General features: G+C 48.9%; 1 protein-coding gene across 5 annotated transcripts in view; it reads left to right on the forward strand.

Moving 5' to 3' along the window:
* Positions 1 to 19,810, forward strand: part of BACH2 (BTB domain and CNC homolog 2) — a 344,951-nt gene that overhangs the window by 317,715 nt on the left and 7,426 nt on the right. For all 5 annotated transcript variants that reach the window (XM_059700925.1, XM_059700924.1, XM_059700922.1 and 2 more), the window contains 2 exons: positions 3,044 to 4,642; positions 15,268 to 15,474. In XM_059700925.1, the coding sequence (XP_059556908.1) occupies positions 3,044 to 4,642; positions 15,268 to 15,474 (1,806 nt within the window). The remainder of the gene's footprint in view (positions 1 to 3,043; positions 4,643 to 15,267; positions 15,475 to 19,810) is intronic.

Below are 19,810 nucleotides of genomic sequence, written 5' to 3' on the forward strand. Positions count from 1 at the left end.
TGACTCACTAGACCAGTGATGGCGAACCTTTTGAGCTCGGCGTGTCAGCATTTTGAAAAACCCTAACTTAACTCTGGTGCCGTGTCGCATATAGAAATTTTTTGATATTTGCAACCATAGTAAAACAAAGACTTATATTTTTGATATTTATTTTATATATTTAAATGCCATTTAACAAAGAAAAATCAACCCAAAAAATGAGTTCACGTGTCACCTCTGACACATGTGTCATAGGTTCGCCATCACTGCACTAGACAGAGCCTGCACACAGAAGCTGAGCAATTGAATATGACAAAGCAGGATTAAATCCTTGTGGGAGGAGAGCTAGTTATGGACTAACTCTTAAAATTTCATGGTGAGGGCACCATTTCCCCTGACCTTGGGCTTGGAGGACAGTTTATAGCCCTGTTTTTATTCACGACTCTTTCATGACCGTCTGACAATCACTTCAAGCTCATCATTCTCCTAAGTCCAGAAGCACTGGTGATTTGATTTGGGATGTGGAGACTGTGCTCATTAGCATCCCCGTCCAACTCATCCATTGAAGCATCAGCTCTTCCCTGAGTGGGGAAGCTTTCTCCAGCTCCTTGCAGCCATGAGACAAGTGGTGACGCCCAGGACTGATCCAGTGATCCCTGTGGGTGTCTCTGACTTATTTAAGAATTATCTTTAAAAGCAACCACAGTGGTGGGTGGTGGTGGGGCCTACTGAGAGTAAGAGCATCAAAATAAAAGAGAAATGGTGGTAAGAATGAGAGTATGAGGAGGTCTGTACAGAAAACATAAATAGCACTGAGATGAGTTTTCCCCATTTCCCGTATAGTGAGCACATCTGCCAGAACTAAACATGTGCATTATCCACTCAGCCTCTGGCAGATCGCCGAGGCGCAGAGAGAGACGCTCGCTTACGGAGGGTCACCCCTGCCTTGATTCTGCCATTCTTCTCTCTGTGGTGGAGCTATGTTCCAATGAGGAGCTGCCCGTGTGACATCCTCGTTGCCGTCTTTGGTTATAAATACACACTTCTTTGTCTTGCATCCCTTTTAAAGGTTCCTAAGAGAAATGCCAATAGGACAGTATTACATTTGTTGAGTCTATTATGATGTCAGCTTAGTAGAGCACAAAACTGTAGGTTAGATGAGCTCCTTTTTAACACTAGTTCTAGGAGACTGGATGAATAAGGACTCTTGCCTGCATGCACTGGTTAGGGTTGGTATGTTGGTTTACTCAATGCCTTGCCCCAAACATAATTTGAGACAACACTTACCAAGCAGTGTTGTCAGCTTCTGTAGTTGTATGTTATAAGCACACTTAGACTTATGACATACTCAGTAATATACAAGTTTTCTCAGGCGTTTTTCGTGTTCGAGAGACCCTTGTTAGGTGCAGAGTTACAATGAGAAATGAAACAATCCGTGATCTGAAGAACCTTGCTGTCTTACGGTGGAAACAGACCCAATTAAGTATAACGGAACTGAGATGGCAATGATTGCCCTTGTAGAGCTCTAATGTGGGGCTAAGTCACGGTTTTTGTTGTATTTCTTTTTTAACCAAATATCTCAGGACTCATTAATGACAGAGAATTTTTAATCTGGAATTTTATTTAAAGCCCTTCAAACTTCTTAACAATTAAAATCCCACTCAGTTATGTATCTAAGAAATTTCCCTTACGGGAAAGAATGCAGCAATATAAAACCAGTGCTGCCCTGGGGATCCACATTGCCTCACTCTGGCTGTGGGGCTGAGAGGGTGTGTCAGTCCTTCTGTCTAGGAGGTGTGGAGAGGGCTCCCAGAGGAGCTGATGTCGGAGTCGAATTGTGAACAGCAGATACAAGTCCTCATAAGAGTTTTGGCTCTGTGTGCTGTGGTGAATTTAATACATGTGGAAGTCGGTCACAAAGCTTGCCAGTTCCTCTTGCTCTACGCCTATTCCCCTAGCAGATATTTTTAAATCACTGGTACAATGGCTTCTTTTACCTGATTTGTACATCACAAGTCGTAGACTGCCGCCCCTCCCAATGGGGTCAGCAGTGCTTGCAAGAACCTCGAGGATGCCTGGTTTTGCATAGAGGGTAAGGAAGCCTGCCCCAGATACCAGCAAGTTTAATCCACTTCCATCGGGGAGAAAAACAATTGGCCCTAGGCAATGTATTTCTAATTATCTAAGTTATTTTCTGTGTGTGTGCATAAATAGCACATTTCCAATCTGTGTAAAATATAATGGATGAGCAGCACATGACAGTTACCAGGAGAGAAGACAGCTGTGTGGCAAAGCTGCTGCTGATAATGAGGGAAGGACTAGCCCAGGTCCTGTGCCACTCAGCAGCTTCCACCTTTCAGATGACAGCCAGTTTGTTTAGCCCTGCAACCCCCATTCTTTACGGGCTGGGGGTTAATTTCTTGCTGAGAACACTGCTTTAGATTGTCATCATCTCCAGTATCATCGTAGGATCGGGTATGACGTGATGACTGAAAAGTCCCAACTAGAAGCCATGATGAGCAAAATGGGAGTTTGCTTTTAATGTCTCCTGTGAACTTGTGAGTGAGGCAAAACTATTTTGAAACCCTACAGGCTTTCCGCTTTGAACAGGGCCACACTGCCAGTTGCGCGGTTAACAAGCCAACTGGAATGCCGTCTTGGGCTCCAGGCAGCTGCGGCAAGTGTCCGCGCACTCCTGGTGCCGAAGGGCTCTCCGCAGGGCCGACTGGGAGGGAATTTAATAGGCGTCCCATTGTCCCCGTGCATCCTCGCCGGGATATTTCATTAGCGCAAACACGGAACCCGTTGTGGTCCTGTGCAGCCACTTGACCCTGGAGATTTCCAGTCCTGTGCGCCTCCGACGCGATCCAGCAGCCGCATGCGCGAGGCGGGCGCTAATTATCGGACGCAGAATCGCTGCTGACCCAGGACAGAGGAACTGCTCCTTTGCAGTCGTTGTTCTGGGACGTTCGCCCCGTCTGGTTATCTTGCTTCGGTTGAGGGATTCGGGACAAGAGCGGTGCTGCCGGTGACCTCACGGCCCTTCTCCCTGTTTGTGTTGCAGGTCACGGCCAGGGGCTTCGGGCCGCTGCTGCAGTTCGCCTACACCGCCAAGCTGTTGCTCAGCAGGGACAACATCCGCGAGGTCATCCGCTGCGCCGAGTTCCTGCGCATGCACAACCTGGAGGACTCCTGCTTCAGCTTCCTGCAGACCCAGCTGCTGAACAGCGAGGATGGCCTGTTCGTGTGCCGCAAGGACACGGCCTGCCCGCGCCCCCACGAGGACCGTGAGAACTCGGCGGGGGAGGAGGAGGAGGAGGAGGAGGAGGAGACGATGGAGTCGGAGACGGCCAAGATGGCCTGCCCCAGGGACCAGCCGCTCCCGCACCCGGGCAGCTTCGAGCCCGCGGCCATCCCGGGAGCCCAGAAGGAAGAGGCTTTGCTGGCGCCCGAGGCCGACGGGCCCACGGACACCAAGGAGAGCTCCGAGAAGGGCGCGCTGACGCAGTACCCGCGATACAAGAAATACCAGCTCGCATGTACCAAGAATGTCTACAATGCATCCTCACACAGTACCTCAGGTTTCGCAAGCACATTCGGTGAAGACAGCTCCGGCCACAGCCTCAAGCCCGGGCTCGCCATGGGGCAGATCAAAAGCGAGCCGCCCAGTGAGGAGAACGAGGAGGAGAGCATCACGCTCTGCCTGTCCGGGGACGAGCCTGACGCCAAGGACCGAGCGGGGGACGTGGAAATGGACCGGAAGCAGCCCAGCCCCGCGCCCGCCCCTGCGCCCCCCTCGGGGGCCGCCTGCCTGGAGAGGTCCAGGACCCTGGCCTCCCCCTCCTGCCTGAGGTCTCTGTTCAGCGTAACGAAAAGTGCGGAGCTGTCTGGCCTGCCCGGCACATCTCAGCAGCACTTTGCCAGGAGTTCCGCGTGCCCTTTCGACAAGGGCATCACTCAGGGTGACCTTAAAACTGACTACGCCCCCTTCGCGGGGAATTATGGACAGGCCCACGGGGGCCAGAAGGATGCGTCCAGCCTCCCGATGGGGTCGCCCCTCAAGGGCCCTGGGGTGGAGGCTCTCTGTAAGCAGGAAGGAGAGCTGGACCGGAGAAGTGTCATCTTCTCCTCGAGCGCTTGTGACCAAGTGAGCACTTCGGTGCATTCGTATTCTGGGGTAAGCAGTCTGGACAAAGACCTCTCTGAGCCGGTGCCAAAGGGTCTGTGGGTGGGGGCTGGCCAGTCCCTCCCCAGCTCGCAGGCCTACCCCCACGGTGGGCTGATGGCCGACCACTTGCCAGGAAGGATGCGGCCCAACACTAGCTGCCCGGTGCCAATCAAGGTCTGCCCTCGCTCGCCCCCCTTGGAGACCAGGACCAGGACTTCCAGTTCGTGCTCCTCCTATTCCTACGCGGAGGACGGGAGCGGGGGCTCGCCCTGCAGCCTCCCTCTCTGTGAGTTCTCCTCCTCACCCTGTTCCCAGGGAGCCAGATTCCTTGCCACAGAACATCAGGAACCAGGCCTGATGGGAGATGGAATGTACAACCAAGTCCGACCCCAAATTAAATGTGAGCAGTCTTACGGAACCAACTCCAGTGACGAATCCGGATCGTTCTCGGAAGCAGACAGTGAGTCGTGTCCTGTGCAGGACAGGGGCCAGGAGGTAGGGAACCCGCCTAAATTCAAGCCTGTCATCCACTCTCTCAGTCCTTTACCTGGACTCTCCCTGCCCCCCTCCCCACCACTCAGAGTGTGCTTATTTGCCAAGATTAAAGGTAAAGGGACTGCCTCCCCTGTTCATGGACGGTTCAAACTGATTCCAAATTAATCACTTTTGTCCTAGAAAGCACTTGAAATTTACCTAGATTTAATAGTCAACTAGCAGATACAAACTGCTTATTGAAAAAAAGCATGAAAGCATGCTCAGGTACTTCAGACCTCCCTTGCTCCTTCTCCATCTGCTCTGAACGGATGCTGTACCCATCACCTTTGTCCTTGCTCCTCACCCCTTCAGTGTGAAGGGAAATATAGAAACACTTTCAAAACCCATTAAAACTAGATAGATCCACACTAAAGTGCTTTTCTAGCACCCTTTACGTTTTCCTTATCAACAGAAGACCCTGGGGCCAACCCGTGCAGATGGAAGGCTCACACCATCCCTTCTGGGCTCAGGGTCATTGCAGAAGCACCGTAATCAGTCACACATAACTTAATAACATACCACTTCCCAGGCTCCCCACAAATGGTGAGGAGTTATTTTGGGGCGCAGTGGGGTTGAGTGCCCGTTTTGGTCCACCCTGAAAGCAAAGTACTTTATAGGTAACAATTGCCAGGCTCCATCCATGTCTCACCAACGCTGGGAGAGGGAGCAGGAGCAATACCAGCCACATTGCTCAGGGGAGAAAGAACAGACACCCCGTGTGTTTCCCCTCCCCCCACCCCCTCAGAGGCCCCTGGGAGTCTGTGCCACAATCTGGCACGGCCTAACCTGGTGACCAGGAACCAGCCTGAGACTGCCACCTGTGTCTCAGACCTGCCTCTGGGCCTAAAGTGAGCGCCTCCAGTGGGAAGTCCCTCTTCAGAGCTGCTTATTCAAAAGACACAGAGGGAGACGAAGCGTGGTCCTCAGGAGGCCTGCGCTCCCTGGATCTCAGCCTCTAGTAGGGCAGGGATGCTAACCCCACCAGGCAGCGGAAATGCCACACGGGTGAGGTGGCTTTTCACAGAGCCACATGCTGTCTCTGCAAGCTTGGCGAGAAGCACCCGGGGCTTTAGTTCGGGCATGTTTTGAAAATAGATTCCAAAGCCCTCCGTGCCAACTGCAGAAATAACCTGTGATCACTGCCTTGTTTTGCTGGATAGCCCTCTCTTCTTTTTGCCTGGCAAAAAAATGGAGAAAGGTAGGCTTTAATTGAGTTAAAAGAAATTGTAAAGGCAATTTGAATGGGAACTGTTTCTACTCAACTACACCATTATCCCCTCCGGTTTGGGTGGGAGCTTGTGCCAAGCCAGAGGCGCGTCTGTGTCTCTAGCCTCAGAGACCAGAAGTCTTGTGAGAACAGCCAGAGGTTGTGCTCTCCCCCCTCGCTCACTCCTTTCCCTCCGATCACTTTTGTGAGGTTGTCGTCTCTTCCCCTGAAGCTTTCCATAAGCGCCCGCGATGCAGAGGCCTCGTCACTGGGTCTGGTTCGTCCACATAGTGACTTAATCTCACCAAGGATTGGTGTCACACACAAAAACAGAAAGCCTCCAAATCTTTGTTTTTTTGTCTCTCCCTCAAGAGGAGCCCTGCCGTTACGCTAAAGGGGCTGTGTTTTTGTGACATTTGCACATGCTCAAGGAACTGTCCGTTTCAGATAAAGCTCTGTGGTTTCTCTGCTATCCCAAAAGAGAGCTGAAAGCCACTTCTTGGAACTAAATGCCATCAACAAGAGCCCATGGTTTTTCTTATGTTTGAGCCATCTTTCGTCTGCCTTAGAGCTTTTCAGTTCTACATGAATCAGTTTAAAGGAGGATTCATTCAACCTATAAAAATAGTCATGAACAGGACTAGTCTCCCCTTGAAAAATACCACTGCTTTAAAAAGTACTTTATTTTTACTTTTTTATTATTAGGGTTTTTGCATATCTAAACAGTGGAAGAAGTGACATTTACCAAAGTTCTATGCCATGTCAGAAATCACACATCGCCCCTCTTGGTAGTACATTTAGGACAGGATCGATACAGGAAAGCTAAGGTTTTTCCCAGTTTGACGTTTTAGTTTTCCTAGAGTAGAGGAGATTACATTTTCCAAGAACTGTTTCAGGGACTCATCGTCACTGCTCATCTTTGAGTTCATCACTTGCTTACGGGAGTTCCTTTGACCCTGGTGGGAGTATGGTGCCCTGTAATAACATTGAAGGCAAATCCTTTATAAACATGACTCAACTCATTTCCCTGCACTGATCCAGAAGAATCCAACGTGTACTGGGCTGACTCTGCCCCAGTTTGCTCTTGTGTAAGGTCCAGGTAACTTCTCTTCCAAGTAACTTCTCTCCCAAGGAGAGATCAGAGTCAAAAGCCAGAAAGAGTTCTCACTGCCAGCCAGGCACCTGTCCAGTACTGCAGGTACTCTGTGAGGAGCCAAAATGTTCAATCAAAAGAGGTGTTAGCCTACTATAAGATGTTCTAGTTCTGCCCTGTTAACTCTCTCATCTCATCAGTGTTGACCTCTCTCATCCTTTCTAATGATTCCCTAGCGCTGAAGAAAGCTTAAGTTAGCACAATACTGTCCTTTATCAACAATCAGCTTTTTAAACTTTCTTTTTTTTTAATAATCAAACAGCATACCCAGTTCCTGACCCACCAAATTCTCTGTGCCTACAACAACATATCCACATCTCTAGAGGCTTAGGTTTTATTTTCATGGCATTTACAGAATAATTTCTCAGTGACTTGCTTTTCCACACAGCTGTCTCCTGTGTACATGCCTCTAGGTCCATCACATGGGGCTTCTTTAACATCCATCAGTCCCATAAACCACAATTTACTCATCTATCATCTCTCAGCAGCCATTCCAGTTGTTTCTAATTTTTCCCCTCTTATAAACGCTGCAATAAATATTTTTGTGAAGATATTTAGTAGTGGTGCTTTTATTTTTATGGGTTAGAGTTCCTTAAGTGGGTTAAAGGTTATGCTCATTCATTAAATACTGCCTAACTACTCTCCCCAAAGGCTGTAGCAATTCCCATATCCTTCAGCAGTTTCCTCCTGTTCTTGCCAGTAGGAGTGATCCATCCTTTTAATTTTTGCCAATGTGATGGGCAAAAAAAGGATGACTGCTAATGAGGTTGACATCTTTGTCCATTTTTCTTTCATGTTGTCTTTCAATCAGTGTACAGAATCCTTAATATAGGGATATTAACCCTTTCTGATAAATGTTTTCTATATTTTTCCAGGGTTTTATTTAACTTATGGTATCTTCTCCTATATAGAAAATTTTAAGTTTTAAGTAGTTGTTATCCATTCTTTTCTTTATGACTTCTGGGTTTGCTATTTACATAAAAAGTCAGTTTGGAAATTTTTTTTTCTTCCAATGATGAAAAAATGAATAGGTCATAAGAAGTAACAAAAGTAACACTTTGCATAACAAAGTCTTAGTTTGACTGAAAATGGGAGGCAAAGTTGGGGAGAAGGAGTATAGGGGAAAGTTTCATTTGTATGTATTTCTATAATGTTTTAATTTTATTACATATATCTCACACAGGTTCATTTTTTAAATTGAGATGTAATTCACATACCATCAAATCCACCCTGTTAAAGTGAACAAGTCAAGGGTTTTGAATGATTCACAAAATTCTATGACTATCACCACTCTAATTCCAAGACATTTTTATCACCCCTGAAAGAAACAACATACCCATCAGCAGCCACCCCTTGGTACCCTCCCTCAACTCAGGAAACCACTGCTCTGCTTTCTGCCCCTACAGCTATGTCTACGCTGGACATTTTATATCAATGAAATCTTACACTTTGTGGCCTTTTGTGTCTGGCTTCTTTCACTGAACATAATGTTTTCAAGGTTTATTCGCCATTGATATGCCCCCCATATGTCATCTATCAGTTGCTTCATTTCTTTTTTGTTGCTGGATAATATTCCACGTGCATGTACCACACTTTGGTGATCCATTCATCAGTTTGGTGACTTTTGGATTGTTTACCCTTTTGGGCTATTGTCAATAATGCTGCTGTGAGCTCTTGTGTGCAAGTTTTTTGTAGATGTGTTTTCAGTTCTCTTCGTTACATATCTAGGAGGGGAATTGCTGAATCACATGATAACTCCCTTCAACCTTTCCAGGAATTATCAGAGTGTTTCCCAAGGCAACTGCACCATTTTACATTCCCACCAGCAGTGTATGAGGGATCCAGTTGCTCCACATCCTTGCCAACATTCGTTATTGTCCATCTTTTTTATTATAGCCATTCTAGTGGATCTGAGGTAGTACCTTGTTTTGGTTTACAGGTTCATTTTTAACATTTGAAAGTAATAGAAAAGTCACAAGTATTTTCTAAGTAGGAAGCTTCTTAGTGACACGGTTTTGTACCACACCCATTTCTAATCCATTGTGAACTTTAGTCAGGAAGTACTGGAAAGACAGCTAAAAGTATTGATTAGTTGGGTTTGCTTTATTAACATGGATCATGTCAAGAGGGATCAAGTATGTGAGTATGTGTGTATCCTTGTGTGTTTCTATAGGAGCCAGGGGCAGGGAGAAATAAGGCCCAGCACCAACACTGACAAATAATCACCCAGATGAGCTTGTCTGACTCTAACTCTCCCGCCCAAATGCTGACTTCCAGGCACAAGTTACATGTAAAATGTTTACAGTTGCTTTAGTGGTTTGTTGAATCAGGCATCTTTTTTCACATGTCTGTAATTGGCCCACCTAATGAAAAGAAAGCCTTGCTGGGCAGCATAGACTTCAGCCGTATTTCTAACTAAAACAGTCCTTTTGTGATGTCTAGAAAGCTGTGCTTAGCATCTGGAATTTCAAAGCATACTGTATGTCTAGAATAAGGAACCATGTGACAAAGAAAAATAAATTATATTTATTAGAGCTAACAAATATAGTATTATTAACAATATGTCAGATCTATGAGGCAATTCCAACTTTTTAAATATGTTTTTTTATTGATTTCAGAGAGGAAAGGAGAGAGAGAGAGATAGAAACATCAGTGATGAGAGAGAATCATTGATCAGCTGCCTCCTGCACGCCCCCTACTGGGGATCGAGCCCGCAACTCAGGCATGTGTCCTTGACCAGAATTGAACCTGGGACCCTTCAGTCCTCAGGCCAACGCTCTATCCACTGAGCCAAACCAGCCAGGGCTATTCCAACTTTTTAAAGCACTTTCTCCATCTCCTATCCAATTTTAGTCTTCACAGCAGCCCTGTCAGATGAGCAGGGCAGATGTCGCTGACTCACAGACCCTCACAGAGCTTCAGGACAGAGAGGAGGGAAGACTTGCCTGCAGCCACACAGCTAATTGATTGCAGTGTCACAACTGAATCCCAGGTGTCCTGCATTTGACCATGAGACTCTAGGGTAAAAGGACAATTGTTCAGGAAACATTTCTTAGTCTGGGAGGGAGATGTTGTCATTGGCATCTGCCCAGCGCTGAGCTGGCTGTCCCCATGCCAGCAGCACTGGAGTCATTAGCCCCAGTGGGCATCTTGCTTGCTCCCCCGACAACTCCCAGAGATCTGAGGTCTTGTAAAAAGCATAGGTGGTAGAAGCTTTGGAGATACAGTTAGTAGGATCGACTCCCGTGGCTTCTACTCAACTTCTGGTACTGAAACCGAAAAAGGAGATAGCAAGAAGATTCACACACCAGCTTCCACTGGGATTTCTAGAGGAAATAGATGCTTGTTCTCGGCTTTTTCTACAACGTTTTATCTCGGTCCTTCTCCAGTAGCCCCCATCGAGCCGCCCAGAGACACCAGGCACATGAGATGTGTTAAGAGACACAGGAGGTGATGACAACCCGTCTCATTAAAACCCCGTAAAAGATTCAGAGGAAACAAGATCACAGGGAAGTCCACCAAAGCAAGAGTGTTATTGTTTGGGGAGGGGGATCTTTTCCCCCTCTTTTGTCTCATATTTGAACTGTCTGCAAGAAGTTATATGTAATATAATTTCTTAAATGATACTTTTGTGTATCTGGGAGAGAGGGGTGTATTGGCTGCAGAAGCTGGGCAGCTGTTCACCGGGGGGGGGGGGGGGGGCGTGGAGCCGCTGATTAGTGTTTGGTGAGAAGAACGCACTGGCACCCCCTGGCCAGGCCCACAAGGAGGAATATTTAGATTTCATTCACCTTCCAGAAGTCACACAGCATTCTCCCACCTTTTGTCAGCCTCTGGGGCCAGGGGGCCCTCGGCCCACGGCAGGGCCACTCATTCCCCTGACTGATCAGGAGCTGGGGTCCCCAGAGGGTCTCACCCTCCTCTGGCCACTGCTGAGCCAGCCAGTGCAGGTGCTGGGCTGAAACACCTCTGTCCTGTTCCTCCCATTGTGCTAAGAAGGAAGAGAAGCCTGGGCACTCTGCTGGGCCGGGTCAAGTCAACGGGGCGGACCATGCACGCTGAGGCACCGTTGGCTCCGATGTCACAGGCCCGGGGCTTGTGACTCTCAGAGTCTCTACTGAGAAGCAAAGCTCGGGTGCACCTACACGCGGCCCCGAGCCTGAAGAGAAATCAGGGCCCTCGATCCCATGGAAAGCCACAGGAGGGCCCTTCCCCTCCTGTGCAGCCTGCTCAGCCTCCTGTGCTTAGTCTCATATGCCCGTGGTTGACTGTATAGCTCAGTGATGGCAAACCTTTTGAGCTCGGCGTGTCAGCATTTTGAAAAACCCTAACTTAACTCTGGTGCCGTGTCACATATAGAAATTTTTTTGATATTTGCAGTCATAGTAAAACAAAGACTTATATTTTTTATATTTATTTTATATATTTAAATGCCATTTAACAAAGAAAAATCAACCCAAAAAATGAGTTTGCGTGTCACCTCTGACACACGTGTCATAGGTTCGCCATCACTAGTATAGCTGCAGGCCGGCCATTCGGACAGGGGCTGGTGGTGTTTGGAAAGATCTTCGTCTTGTCTGTTTGGGTGTTTTGCACAATCTGCGAGAGGCCAGTGAATGAAAACCAAGCCACTGCTGAGAAGTTAAATATTGGAAGAATAAGTGTGTGGAAGTACAGTAAATAAGATGGGAAGTCCTATTAGGCCATTTGGGTTGTAAGAATTCTCTGGAAGAAAGGGAGAAGGGCCTCAGCCTTCTCGATGTGTTTCAACGTATCCAAAGGCCAAGTAGCATTAGCGGACTTCCCAGCCCCGTTTGAAGAGTGCTGGGGTGCCTGCGAGCCTGAGAAGGGAACATTCCCCCTGCTCCACGAGGGGTCTGTGCCCGCTCTTTATCTCTGGGGACCATGACATTGGCTTGGAGCTCACATCTCTCACCATAGCAAGCAGCCGCGGTGAGTGACCACTGAGCCTCTCCAAGAACACCTCTGGGACTCACCTCCGGTGTCAGTGGAAATTCTCCCTTGCCAGAGGGGAAACAGAGCCTTTTAAAGAGAAACAAGAGTGTTTGGGTTTTACTTTGTTGCTTTTTTTCCCCCCCTCACATTGAAGAAAGTCCATGGCTGACAATTTTCTTTTCCTTTGACCTCTTTAAAAAGCAACTGGAGTTGCAACAGCTCTGCTGAAATTTTATATGGCCTTTTGCTTCAAGGACTTTGAAACGAGCATTGTTGATTTTTCTTCTTTCCTGTCAACCTCTGTCCTATTTCCCTAGTGTTTTATATTCACTGCCTGGATGCTTTTGAATATAGTAACTCTCACTACAGAAGGCCTTCTGACTTTCCCTGTGGCCTGAACTATAGGTATGTTTTTTTTTCTGAAAATCGGTAAACACGATTGCGAGCGGGAGCAGAACGGCTTTGTGGTCAGCAGAAGGGGAGACACCAGGCCCAGAACTGCTGCCACCTCTGCTGTGCAAACAAGGCTTCTGCCTGGTGTGGAAACATCCGTGTCCCCGCACACAGACCTCTGTGTTATTTAGGCACCGTCCAGGATCTGAGTGTCTGTTTGTCATCCAAAGGGTATGAAAGGGAAATCAAACATTCTTTCATATCAGTATAAGCCTTGTGCAAACACAGCCCCATGGACAAAGCCCTTTCCCGGGCCCATAACAAGGAGCTGTTTGTCCTGGCTGCCCGTCTTTAGCAGACGGAGCAGGGCTGAGCTGAGAGTGGTGTGATGTGTGTCGTTGTGATTTGGTTCTCTTGGTCCAAAGAGTTTCATAGGTGTCATGGGGCAGCGTTCACCATGCGCAAGTAGAATCACAGCGCCCACTGGCAGCCTTCAGCAAATGCCGCGTCCAGTGGGCTCAGAGCTACAGAGAACCTGACAAAGCAGGTGCACCCAGCCGTGGGAAAGCCACATGGTCGTTTGTGATTGCCTTTGTGCATGGGGATTCACTAGTCACAGAAGCCAAGATCTGGGCTCCTGTCTGCCGGCATCTGATGTCACCAAAGAAAAAGCCTGCGCTCAGGATAAAATTTCTTCATCACCCTCCCTAAGCCGGGCAGACATAATACTGCACCTTCTGAGTATTAGCGAGGGCTTGGTTTCCTCACCCAGAAATACTTCGATCAATGAAACTCAGGTTTAATTGACCTATTTTTCTGATTCCTCCGTTTCATTGAGTCCAATACAATAGCCACACGTGGCTGTTGAGCCCCAGAATTGTGGCTGGTTTATGACATGTTGTAGGTGTCATATACGCCTCGGATTTTGAACATTTGGTGCCTCCCATCCAAAAAAGTAAAATATCACAGTAATTTTCTATTAATTACATGTTGAAAATATTTTGGATCTATAGGGTTCAAGTCAATATTTTATTAGAATTAATTCACCTCTTTTCATTTATTTGAATTATTTTAATCAGTGCTACTAAGAAACGTAGAATCACAGATGCAGCCGGCATTGTTTGCAGTGGACAGCGCTGGGCAGGCGCTTGAAGGACGTGTAGGTGCATAGCGCCATCTGCTGGTCTGTCTACTGCAAACTCTATCTAGTGTAAGCAAGCATGAAGCAGTCTGTGCTGGGAAACTCTCCGCAGAACAATGTGCTACCTTCCTTTTCTAGGAGCTTCTGAAACAGAAGCAGAACTGAACCCCAAAGTCCCTAGGGTCTTCAGTAAGGATCCTGGAAAGGGTGGTGTCCAACTGCGGGAAGCTGCAGGCCTGTGTTTACCTCATGAGTGCTGAGGAGACTCCAGAAGGCTGTGGTTCTTAAATGTTGCAAACCGCCACAGACAAGGTTGTAACCAAGCATTTAACAATAGAAGGACACAGATCCATCCCTCAAGAGACGGGAGTCCTCTCTTTGAATAATGCTGATTGGCTTTGATTTGTCAAGAGTTTGAAAGTGAGACTCTTGCTGATAATAATATCTGCACCAGTTATCTGTCGCTGCTTAACAGATCACCCCAAACTTTGTGGCTTAAAACAACAAAAATCGTTCTAACGCCTCCCACTGTTTTATGGGTCAGGAATTCAGACGTGGCCCATCTGAGCACTTCTGGCTGGGGAACCTCATGAGGTGGAAGTCAGATCCAGGTGGCCTCACTCCCGACTAGCTTTGCAGGCAACCAGTGCAACCTCATTCTGCTCAGCCTTTCTGCTGGCCAAATCCTGGAAACTCAACTCAGGTGCCGAGTCTGAGTCAGGGAGGAAGAGGGAGGCACACGGTCAGAAAATCCACGTCCTGGGTGGCTCATTCATGTGACTGGCACGGAGATGCCGGTTGTTGACTGGAGGCCTCAGGTCTTCTCCACGTGGGCCTCTCCACAGGGCATAGCTGGTTTCCTCCACAAAGAGCAATCGAGGAGGCCTAAGAGGAGACGGCAACACCTTTGATGACCGAACCTCCAAAGTTCCACCATCGCTCCTGCTGCACTGTATTGGTCGAGGCAGGAATGTGCATCCTCTCGATAGAAGAAGGTCAAGAAGGTTTCTGTAAAAGAAAGTGTGAGATGGGATGGCCGTGGCGTTTTGGAAAACACAATCTGCAAAAGGGCCTACCACTTGAAGAGCACTGGGAGACTAAAAGGCACAGCCTGTTTTCCAGATGAGCACACTAGGGTTCAGAGAAGTGAAGTAACTTGTCTGAGGTCTCACATCCGGTAGGAATGACGAAAATCCAGTTCTAACGCCTTGTCCATGCTGGAGTAGCCTTCCAAGTCACCGCCCTGTCTCCCTTATGCCGTGGTAACTAAGCATCGCTGACTGTTCCATCTTTCCAGCATCTTCAGGGTGTGTGATGCTCTCTTCATTCGAGTGTTTCAGACCATTCTTTAGGTCTCTTTCTATACATAGTTGTTTTATTGAGCTGTGGCTCAATGGAAGCAGGTCTCAACCAGCTAGAGAATCCTATTTACTAAAGTGCTGTAGCAATGAAAAAGTTCACATTTCCCAGTGTTTTCCATGCTGCTTGCTTCAAAAATCTCAGGGATGATAAGCACCATGTAATTTGTGTGATCACATTCTGTTTGATTATCTGAATATTACATCGGATTTATACTTGAAACAGGGAAGAATTAATCACAGCTTGCTCTCAGTAGTTCCCGTATTACTCGGTCATCTTCGAAAGGAGGTTTTTTACCATGCTTTGATGTTCTACCTGCCTGAGTGAAAACTAAAAACCCAGCTGCCGTAATCATCATCTGTTATTCTTGGTTCCAGGTCAAACTTCCCTTTCCTGTAGATCAAATCACAGATCTCCCGAGGAACGACTTCCAGATGATGATTAAGATGCACAAGCTGACCTCAGAACAGTTAGAGTTCATTCACGACGTCCGGCGGCGCAGCAAGAACCGCATCGCGGCCCAGCGCTGCCGCAAGAGGAAACTGGACTGCATTCAGAATTTAGAATGTGAAATCCGCAAATTGGTGAGTTGGCCCTCCCATTGCTCTCTGCACCCTGGAGTGACAGGACTGATGCAAAGGTACAGCAGGGAAGGCTGAAGAAGTCAAGGGAAGGGTCGCCATTCAGGGAAGTTTGGGTTCATTTGTAAACAAGTTTCTCAGCAAAAATAATAGCTTTATATCCACCATGGGTGTGTCTGTGAGGGTGAGTAATCACGTGTCGATATTTTATGTAGAGGTCGTTCTTTCCTATTTTCCATTCAGCGTGTTCTAATAGTTAACATTCATCACATGCATATGTGGGCCAGGTATTATTCTGAAGTATTTTTGTAGGTTAATCCTCACATCAACCCTACGACTTAGATACTATTTTATCTCCATTCACAGAGGCAGAAACAAGAGCGCAGAGGGGTTAGGTAACTCCCCACTATGTGGCATAACTTGGCTGCCAACCCAACTGTCTGATTCCAAACCTTGTGTTTTCTCCTGCCTCCCACAGAGGAGTGGGTTAGAGGTAGGACGCCTGCCTGCTGTGAGGCAGCTCAGCTCCTGAAGCCCTTCCCTGTCCCAGGGTCCTTGGTGTTGCAATTCTGCCTCGACGTGATTATCACGTCCTCCCTATGCCTGAGAGTACTTTGTGTCAGGGAACAAGCTCCCATCCCCCAAGCTTCCTGCCCCTCAGAGCTGTGTGCCCCTTCTTCGTGAAATGCAACCTTAAGCTACAGGAATAAACCCAGGTGGCCTCACTCCTGACCAGCTTTGCAGGCAACCAGTGCAACCTCATTCAGCTGGGCCTTTCTGCTGGCCAAGTCCTGACACTGATCAGCTCAGGTGCCGAGTGTGTCAGGGAGGGAGAGGGAGGCCACACAGTGTGGTCATGATCTACGCTTGGGTCCTCAGACTGCACGCAGCAATCCTTTGCCTCCTGGTAAGCCACCGTCCTAAAGCGAACCTAAGAGCCAGGCATTTGAAAAGCATGAACAAATGTTACGAGTTATTTTTTAAGACTTTATTTTTTTATATATATTTTTTATTGATTTCAGAGAGAGGAGAGGAGAGGAGGAGATAGAAATATCAATGCTGAGAATGAATCATTGATCGGCTGCCTCTTGCATGCCCCACACTGGGGATCGAGCCTGCAGCCCGGGCATGTGCCCTGACAGGGAATCGAACCATGACCTCCTGGTTCATAGGTCAATGCTCAACCACTGAGCCACACTGGCGAGGCAATGTTATGGGTTATTAAGATAGTCTTGGACCTCAGAGTCCTTTTTATTATTTAATTAACACCCACCAAGCCGGGAAAACTTGCCCATCTTCAGTGGCTCCTGTCATGTACAAATAAAGCCCACACTCCTCAGCAAGACAGCTGGTGCTCTCCAGGAGTCAGTCTGTCTTGCTGTCCAGCACCCTTTCACTCTCTCCCTACAACTTGACCCTGAATAAAATCAAACTGTCTGCACCCCCAAACATCTCCTACTCTTTACACCTCTGTGCTTGTGCCTCTGTTGTTTCCCCTCTACCTTGGACATCTCCCTGTTTATCTTCTCTAACTCTACCCGTGCTCTTTAAGACACAGGTAACTGTCCCCTCTCCGGAAGGCCCCTTCCTGAGCCCCTGTGAAGCTGGCACCTGCCCTGGAGCCAGTCTGACCTCTGGCTTCATGCTTGTCACATTATTAGTCTTGCATTGTCTGTGTCTGCTGCCCCAGCCCCTTGCCCAAGACTGTAGGTTTCGTGCAACAAGGACAGTTAGGTGATCATCTCTGAATGTCCAGTGCAGACCCATTGAAACCTCTTGGGAAATGTCTGTTGACCTAAAATTGCAACTGGGTTGTGGTATTATGAATGACTTCTTTGTTTCAGATTTTTCTTTAATGTTGTTTTAAGAACAACAAAAGATTTTTAATTTAAGCCAAGCACCACATTGCTGCTGGTGAGTGTGGGTCTTCTGAAAGCCTGCTGGGCTTAGGTGGGGAACCAGGCCAGGCTGGGCCCACAGGTACCAGTCAGCAAGGTCTTAGGCCCAAGTCTGTAGGAATGCCGGGCCGACACTCTTCTTCAGGCGATAGGATAACCCTAACCACCCATATTTGAGAAATGCCCAATTTTCGTTTAGCATTCCTCTCCATGCGACTGTGTGATATAAACAAATAATAAGTCTGCGCCACACACCAGGCAGACATCTAAAGCTCTTGCTAATACTGTTCAGTTGGGAAGCCAAGAGGGCATCTGTTTCGCACCCCACCACCACCACCACCACCCCTTTTTTGGAAACCCCTTAAGTAACATGCGGCATTTCACCACCAAATGAAATGCTCGTCAGTGTACAGCTAGCTGTGCCCTAGAGCTTTCCGCTTTCAACCAAGTCTTGATGTGTGCAGTGAGCCAAAACACCGCACACATAGCGTTTCATCCTCTTCACCCCAGAAAGTGACCTGGGACATTTTGCAGGTCAGTAGGTGTGGAGGGGTCACTGGCTGGGCCAAGCTGATGTGGCAGAATTAAGATTGGGATTCCCTCAGAGTCCCCTCCCAGGCTGTGTGCTGTTGCCTCTTCACAGCCTTCCAGGTTACAGCACAGAAGGTCCAGGTTGCACAGCCTGGATGGTTTTGGCTTCTTACCCACCGCCCTCTAGCTGGGGAGCTGCGCCCACTCGCCTGGCCTGAGTGGCAGGTGGCTCTGGCAGGGCCAACTCTGATCCCGCCCACAAGTCCCCAGCACGACACTCTCACTCCCCACTCCCACGCTCTCTCCGGCATGCCACTCAGCTTCTGCAAACTTGCATAATGTATTTCTCTCGAGTTGCACTTGTACATCTGTTTATTTTTCATTTTTAAAACATGTTTTCTTGGAAAATTTATAAATATTTTAGCAGGTGCCCTTTCCCCATATAAATCTCTGTCTCTGACAGACTTGCACGCGCTGCCTGCCACACTGCATTGGAGATGGGCACGTGCAGCTCGTGAGGAGCCCCCACGTGCCTACTGGGCTGCATTGGAGATGGGCACGTGCAGCTCGTGTAGGAGCCCCCACGTGCCTGCCGGGCTGCATTGGAGATGGGCACGTGCAGCTCGTGTAGGAGCCCCCACGTGCCTGCCGGGCTGCGTTCGAGATGGGCACGTGCAGCTCGTGTAGGAGCCCCCACGTGCCTGCCGGGCTGCATTGGAGATGGGCACGTGCAGCTCGTGAGGAGCCCCCACATGCCTACTGGGCTGCATTGGAGATGGGCACGTGCAGCTCATGTAGGAGCCCCCACGTGCCTACTGGGCTGCATTGGAGATGGGCACGTGCAGCTCGTGAGGAGCCCCCACGTGCCTACTGGGCTGCATTGGAGATGGGCACGTGCAGCTCGTGTAGGAGCCCCCACGTGCCTGCCGGGCTGCATTGGAGATGGGCACGTGCAGCTCGTGTAGGAGCCCCCACGTGCCTACTGGGCTGCATTGGAGATGGGCACGTGCAGCTCGTGTAGGAGCCCCCACGTGCCTGCCGGGCTGCGTTCGAGATGGGCACGTGCAGCTCGTGAGAAGCCCCCACATGCCTGCCGGGCTGCATTGGAGATGGGCACGTGAGCTCGTGTAGGAGCCCCCACGTGCCTACTGGGCTGCATTGGAGATGGGCACGTGCAGCTCGTGAGGAGCCCCCACGTGCCTACTGGGCTGCATTGGAGATGGGCACGTGCAGCTCGTGTAGGAGCCCCCACGTGCCTGCCGGGCTGCATTGGAGATGGGCACGTGCAGCTCGTGTAGGAGCCCCCACGTGCCTGCCGGGCTGCGTTCGAGATGGGCACGTGCAGCTCGTGAGAAGCCCCCACATGCCTGCCGGGCTGCATTGGAGATGGGCACGTGCAGCTCGTGTAGGAGCCCCCACGTGCCTGCCGGGCTGCGTTCGAGATGGGCACGTGCAGCTCATGTAGGAGCCCCCATGTGCCTGCCGGGCTGCATTTGATTTAAGACATCTGCAGCTTGTGTAGGAGCCCCCACATCAGATGTGTGCCCCCCCACCCTCTCACTCTGTCCCCCACTTCATTTTCTCTCCCATACTCACTCCACACTGCCCTCGATGTGTAGTTTCTCCATGTCACTGTGTGCCCTCTCTGGAGCCTCCTGATCCTCTCTCCTCACACAAGTAGTTGTGGTAAAACTTAAACCCCTCTCCCCTCTGGTGCTAAATTCCTCTCTCTGAGGGGGTGATGGACTTGAGAAGCACAAGAGCTTGTGTAGGATTTTCCTGAAGGAAAACACCTGAGAACCTCGGTCTCCACGGCCCTGTGTGCCCTCTTGCTGTCCAGGGAGAGTCAGCCTCACTGTCCAGTCCCCAGCCGTCCTAACCAGCGTCTGTGTGCTCAGTCTGCAACAAAG

This window comes from Myotis daubentonii, chromosome 6 (genome assembly GCF_963259705.1).
Source record: "Myotis daubentonii chromosome 6, mMyoDau2.1, whole genome shotgun sequence".
NCBI classification, from domain to species: domain Eukaryota; kingdom Metazoa; phylum Chordata; class Mammalia; order Chiroptera; family Vespertilionidae; genus Myotis; species Myotis daubentonii.